At 36.2% G+C, this 7,093-nt stretch overlaps 1 protein-coding gene across 7 annotated transcripts in view; it reads right to left on the bottom strand.

Annotated features, from left to right (window-relative positions):
* Window positions 1–3,033: 3,033 nt before the first annotated feature.
* Window positions 3,034–7,093, bottom strand: part of SLTM (SAFB-like, transcription modulator) — a 45,007-nt gene continuing 40,947 nt past the window's right edge. For 5 of the 7 annotated variants that reach the window (XM_012728692.1, XM_012728694.1, XM_012728695.1 and 2 more), the window contains 2 exons: window positions 6,745–6,905; window positions 3,412–4,088 (listed from right to left, as the gene is read on the bottom strand). In XM_012728692.1, the coding sequence (XP_012584146.1) occupies window positions 3,980–4,088; window positions 6,745–6,905 (270 nt within the window). In that variant the 3' untranslated portion in view covers window positions 3,412–3,979. Of the gene's footprint in view, window positions 4,089–6,744; window positions 6,906–7,093 lie in introns of all 7 variants that reach the window. The other 2 variants (XM_004687739.2, XM_004687740.2) reach the window with 1 other exon arrangement.

Genomic DNA, 7,093 nt, shown 5'->3' with positions numbered 1-7,093 from the left:
CTGCGCCACCAGGAAGGGCCTCTTTTACAATATTTTATTGGAGATAATAATCAAAACACTAAGACAAGGCCAAAAAGAGGCATTTAGATTAGGAAGTAAAATAAAATCCATCTTTTGTTTCCATAAGTCATAAAGGTGTACACCAAAAACCTGGAGGCATTTATAACAAGTTCAGCAGAATTAACAAAACAATTTAGCAATATCCCAAAATAAAAGGGCCAATATAATAAAATCGTTTCCATGTACTAACAACAAACGTGAAACTTTAAATACTGTTTCCAACAGCATAAAAAAAATTCAAAACTCTGAGCTAAATTTAACCAAAAAAATGTGTAAGATCTAGGCAATGAAAATTAAAATACATTGCTAAGAGATACTAAAAAAGCTTACAAAATGAAGAGATATACTACTCATGATTGGAAGTCAATATTGTTAATGTCGATTCTCCCCCAAACCTGTCAATTTATTCAATGAAACATTCAAAATCCCAGTAGCCTTTAAAAAAAAAAAATTATTTATGCACATAAGAACTGGGGTACAGGCCAGAGGGACCGGTGGGTGAAAGGATTCAACAGAGAAAGAGTTGGGGACAGAATAGGCAGATCTACTGAAATACACTGCTGAGGGGAGGAGTGTCTTGCCAATGGGGTTAGCTCCCTGGCTAGGGCCTGAAGCCATGCTACAGTGACTGCCAGATAGCTTCATAGTACTGTCTTAACCCTGCATCACCCAGGAGGCACTCCCAGTAGACCTTTTTGTTTTTTTAATTTTTAAAAATTTATGTATACAAGAGTTGGGTTGTAGGCCAGAGATGTAATGTGGCGGAATGGGGGAAGAGTTGATGTTAAGAATTCATCACAGGGAATGGGAAGCAAAACAAGGGGATTGACTGAAATACACTGCTGAGGGGAGCAGAGAATGAGAGAATAGGTCAGTTGCACCATTGTACCACGTGGGTTAGCTCCCTGCTGGGGTATAGAACTCTTGCTGTTGTGGCTATGAATAGCTTTTCATAGTACTGAGACTTAAGGCCTTGCACCACTAGGGAGGCCAAATCCCAGTAGATATTTTTTTGGGTTGCAATTGGTAATTTCATAACATACACAGAAATACAAAGATTAGCTAAAACAGTTTTGAAAAACATTAAGTAACATTAGAAGACTTACCTGATTTCAAGACTTAATGTAATGCCACAATAATTAAGTGTGGTACTGGTGAATCATATAGATATATCAGTATATAGATCATTGGTACAGAATAGTGTCCAGAAGCAGATTCACACATAGGTAGCTTGATTTTTTTAGACAATGGTGCTAAGATAATTTATGGGGAAATAAGTCTTTTCAACAAATTATACTTGAAAATTGTATATCCACATAGAAAAAAATAAACATCAGCGCTATCCATACATAAATCAACTGCAGATGAATTTTATATAAATCTAAAAGCTAAATTAAAATTATTAGTTCTATAAACAGAAATAAATCCTAACATCAATGGAACAAGCAGAAAGTACCAGAAGGGGAGGTTAAGAGAAGGGGAACAAGGGTAAGTGGGGGCTCACTGGAATATGGTAGAGGAAAATGGGTGTTTTGGTGGTGGAAATGGAATGATTACATCTGAAGAGGTATGAATATATCCCCTCAAATTATATACAATGTTGAAAACCACTGTTATATAACCTCAAAAAAAAAAACTAAACTAAAATTTCAGATTTAAGAACTGGAAGTTTTTCTGTGTTCTCCTGATGCTTTTATCTTTCTTATACAATTATTTTTGGTGTGTAGTTTTTGACTTCAGTGTCTTGCTCAAGCATAACACTGGTTCTTTCTTGAATACCTGTATTTGCTGTGCCTTAATCATGGAAACCTTCTATATTATGGTGAAATATTGGCTCATCAAATTATGGAGAATGGCAAATCCTCCTTTCTCTTAGTTCTGAGGAACCTAGCATTTATAAAATATGCGAATTTTCTCACTGACTGGCCAACGCTGGTGGTTTTGTCAACTTGAAAAATACATACCATGATAACCTGAGAAAAAAGTAATTACATACACTGTTTGTAGACTGTGTACCTTTCCATTTAAGTGCAAGAGGTTGGATATAATTTTTTTCAACTTTACTTCTCAGATCCCTGTCTGAAAAATAGGTAAAATAGCAATTATTACTTGTAAGATGGGAATCCTAACAGAATTCTTCTGCATACTAGGCCAACAAGTGAACTTAAAATTCTTGGCACACTGCCCAGCATATAAAAGGCTTAGCAAATGTTAGTAACTATCATGTAATCCCTTATGATGAATATGGCACTTCATTCTAAAAATGAAGAAAAAGACTTGAAGTAAATTAGTTCATTGTTTGGGCTTTTGTTGTGCCACACTACAAAGTGTGGGGGATGAAGAAATGAAGTACACACACATACAGATGTGCACAACTGGCTTCCCAGATTATAGGAACCAGAAGTACAGAAACGGCTATGAAATTGAGCAGTATACAAAGTACAAAAGTATCCCAAAAGGACAAAGACCAGGATACCCTCGTTGCTCACAACACTCCAAAGCCGGGCCATCTTGTGGACATGACCATATTCACATAGGGACAGTGACAAGAACCACTATAAAGATTCCTTTTCAAATGAAATGGTAGACTCAATGTGATCCCTCACTCTCATCTTACACTTTGTATGAGTATACAGACTGCTGAATTTTTAAAAATGTAGACTGTTAACATTATTCATTGCTGCTTTATATGAAGGAACACAAAAAATCTTTAAAAGATGATATTCAGAATATGCTTTGAAGGCTTTTCCTAGAAAAGTAGCATTAAAAAAAAAAAAAAAAGACCATAAATAATGTTACTGGTTAATTCTCTAGCACTTCAACAAAGTATGCCTCCCAGCTACAACGGTGAAAAGTCAAACTTACTTCCCAGAAACAGTACAAAAGACTGATAGATCCAAATCTAGTCATTTTGAACTTAACTCCAGAAAGAGCTGGAGGACTAAAACCTATAGAGCTGGAAACAAAGACACATACACTTCCAGGTGTGGATTTTTATTTTCACAAAGAGACAACAATGCCTTCCCACATACAAGTATTTACAAAACCCAACTGATTCACCAATCTAGAACCTGGGTTTTTCCATTTCTCAACATAGTTGGGAACATGGAAACATTTATACCCACACAATCCCCATAGATGGAATTTATCCATCAAACAGTGCAGATTACCTAAAAGTGCACTTACCTGCACAACTCAGTCTAAGAACTCAGTGATACAGACCCCATGGCAAAGGTTTCATTAGTCTATTTGGTTTCATACCATGCAAACCTGAACAAGTGTGCTGCTATACTAAACTTAAAATCGGTTCTCATTTTACAATTAAAAAGGTTCTCAACGCTTTAGCAACTATACAGAATATGAAGGTTTATTTCAAAAAAGAGTACATTTTTGTAAAACCAGAATACACAGATGCACTTAATGTAACAGTACCTTCTGCAAAAATAGGTTACATAATACTCAGAAATGCAAGAACAATCTTATTCTCTAAAAATTAGACAGAAGACATTTTAAGCGTTGACAGCCTTCAAAATGGAGACTGAAAATGCTTGGTGACAAGAAATAATTCTAGAGCCTGACACCATAGAGCTAATGCTGAAAATTAAACTACTACCACACAGGTGCAAACTACTCTTTATATTCACACAGCGTTAAAACAAAAATGTTGATTCCAACCTTTTCAAATGTGTCTTGGTGCTGCAAGAAAAAGTTGAATGATACACAAAACTATTAAAAGTTACAACAGAACTATTTAAACATCTTCTCCAAAATTGAGAAAAGCAATTATGTTAAATTTTTAAAAAAGAAAAAAAAGTCCGGCAACTCTCAAGCAGTCAGAGGTCCTCTTCATAAGTAGTCAAGTAAAGTTTACAGGAGATTTCAATAAATTATCTTGAAACCACAGCAGAGAGCTAATTATTCAAAATCGTCGTGGAGGTCCACCTTTAAATGGCTTAAATCCAGAGCCACTTCCTCTTTGCATGGAATTGCCACTGATTTGTACAATTCTATTAATTGGGGATGCATTACTGAAAAGGTTTAAAAGAAAAAAAAAAAGTCAGAGAACAAAAGAATAATTATACCAATACTTGCAAAGTATTTCTATTTGACCCTACTAAGTAATTTTTTAACATTCCTGTATGGTATGTACCATTACTAACTCCACTGATGAAGAGATTGAGATGGAGGTTATGTGACTAACTTATGGTAAGAAAATAGTAAATAGTGGCAGGAGGATTTTAACTTGGGCAGCTTCACTTCAAATCCTCTGAATATATCATTTAATGGAATGCACATCAATGGACCAAAGTAGAGGCCCTCAAAGTGTGGTCCCCAGATCAGTACTCACAGCATCAACCTGGAACTTGAATCTCTGAACTAAAGAACACCATTCAAGAAATATTCCTGGAAATTTTTATATGTATAATTTGAGAAAGTAGGTACTAATGAGTAATATAGGAAAAAGACCTACCAAAAAACATTATCACAGTTCTGGGAAATTAAAACAACACACAGTGAAATAGCTTTAAAAAATTAAAAATAGGGGAAGGGGATCAAAAACAGGGGGGTGGGGAGGGAAGTGCACGGGACTATTGATGGCACACAGGTGACTTTGTGGTGGGAAACCCACGGGGATTACAATTGAGATGAAAATAAAAATGTACAAAATGATGTAAAAATAAACTATTATATTATTAAAAAAAATTAAAATAGGTTGTGTAAAAGCTTATATGCCAGGCTGAGGAATCTGGATTAGATACTGTGACCTAGAGAAGTTGCTTGTAGATTGGAAGCAAGTAAATGGTATACTAACACAAACAACTTTTAATTTTTTTAGTAGTATGAATTAATGGAGCAAGAAAAAGACTAATCAGATGTGAAAATGAAGGAGAAATAGCTGTTACTTGTTTAAAAGAAACAAACACACTTAAGTAATTTATGCACTGTGTTTCAGTCAATCTGCTTGTTCTGTTCCCCACTCTGTCTCTGTGAACCCTCTCATCCCTTGCATCTCTGACCTATGCCCAATTCTTGTATGGATAAATAAAAACAAATCTTTAAAAAAGAAATTTATGCTAGAAAGGAAAAAAGATTTGGATGTGTCCCATGTTTTTCAATCTGGGTCAATATGGCATCTGGTAGTGCTGGCAAATTTTAAAAAGCCAGAGGCAATAATAAACACTAAGGTTTAAAAAAGGAAAGGAGTACACTCTGGTCTTAAATTATGGCGACAGCAAAGCATTTACATGGACATCAGAATATAGAGCTAAAAATAAATAGTAGTATTTAACCATTTGGTGGAGCCATCAAAGGAAGTAAACAAGTAGAAAATAATGATGCATTACAGAAGGGTGCTTCATAAAAGGAAAAACAACAGTGAAAGCAATAGTGCTTAACCACCAAGGAGCTCAAGAACTAAGGATCTGAAAGAATCTGTATTTATAAAGAAAATGACATTGACGATCTTTAAAAACTAAAGGCAATGACAAATTAGGCTGTCATTGGCAGACACAAGTATAACAAACATGTTAAGTGTGGTGGTAGAAGTGACTAATAAAATAGTAGTAACTTAGATCACTGAGCCAAGTCAGTAACTTTTTTTCTGTAAGATTTATTTTTAATTTATTTATGCATACAAGAACTGGGATGTTGGCCAGAGGTGTGGGGGTGAGAGGATTCATGAGAAACAGAATGGGAGCAAAAGAGGTGAACAGACTGAGATACACTGCTGAGAGGAGCAGCGGGTGAAGCAGGAGGTCTGCTGCGCCATGTCGGTCACCTCCCTGGCCGGAGATTGAACCCATGCCTCAGTGGCTGGCAATAGCTTGATAGTACTGAGACTTTAACTCCTATACCACTAGAGAGGACCCAAGCCACATCAGTACTTTTAAGGCAGGGGAATAGGAAAGAAGGAAAGGCTTGGAAGAGAGGAAGACCTGAGACTTGCCACTGGAAGGGCCATAACGAATGTTGTTATAAAGTGAAAATAAAATTTGTCTCTTAGCAAATGATCAACCTTTAGATTAAATGTCCAAAAGTTTTGCTAGTTACCTGAAAAGAAAAGCAGAACATTATTTTGGTTTCTTCTTCATTTCTAAGAATTTTAAGAATGACAGGCAGTGAACAAAAGAAGGAATCCAAAAAAACAGGTCCAAAAGAAGTTAATGTTCATTCTCTTTTTTCACTTGTACTTTTTTAGCTTTATACTTTATACTGATTGGCTCTTTTTTTTTTTCCCTCTGAAGATTCAGAATTAAGATGAGGAAATGTTTGGGCAGATCTAAGGCTGTTACTACTTCAACTCAATCTCTTAGAAACTATAATGACCTGCGCCCTTCCAGATGGCACAGCAGGTTAAAGCACAGCACTGCAAAGCTGGCCATGGCCACTTTCAGTGCAAGTCGATTCCCAACCCAGAGGTGACCCACATGGCACAGCAGACCTCTCCTGTCTCACCCGCTGCTCCCCTCAGCAGTGTACTTCGCTGATCTACCTGTTCTACTCCCCACTCTGTCTCTGGTGAATTCTCTCATTGCTCTGCACCTCTGACCTGTATCCCAGTTATGTATGCAGAAATAAATAAATCTTAAAAAAAAAAAAAAAAGAAACTATAATGACCTTTAAAGAGATGACAGAGATTTGGCTGTGTGCTGGTAGGCAAGTCTTAACAAATTCACTACTTACCTTCCATGTTGGGTTATCATGCCTGCTCCTGTCCGGCCATCACCCATTCGCCTTGCATCATGATAGCTAGGCCCTTGAGAAGGTGGACCATGCCAGTCTTTCCTTGGTCCACTTGTGTCTCGTCCATGGCGTTCAACTACATGTCGTTCTTCAGGATAGTGCTAAAAAAATAGGATATTAAAAGTCATGACACCTTCAACCTCACATCAATTTATCTTGGTGTGTTTTTAATGTCAGAAGTAAGTTAGTAAGATGGTCTGAAAAAAGAATGAATAATACAACAGCTTATGAAAAGGGTTTCTATCTATTTTATTTTTTATTTCTTAAAAGATTTATTTATAAAAGACAC

Source organism: Condylura cristata, unplaced genomic scaffold (assembly GCF_000260355.1).
Source record: "Condylura cristata isolate star-nosed mole 26May11 unplaced genomic scaffold, ConCri1.0 scaffold00023, whole genome shotgun sequence".
NCBI lineage: Eukaryota > Metazoa > Chordata > Mammalia > Eulipotyphla > Talpidae > Condylura > Condylura cristata.
The sequence above is the reverse complement of the archived record's forward strand: the minus strand, read 5'-3'. Positions and strand labels throughout refer to the sequence as shown.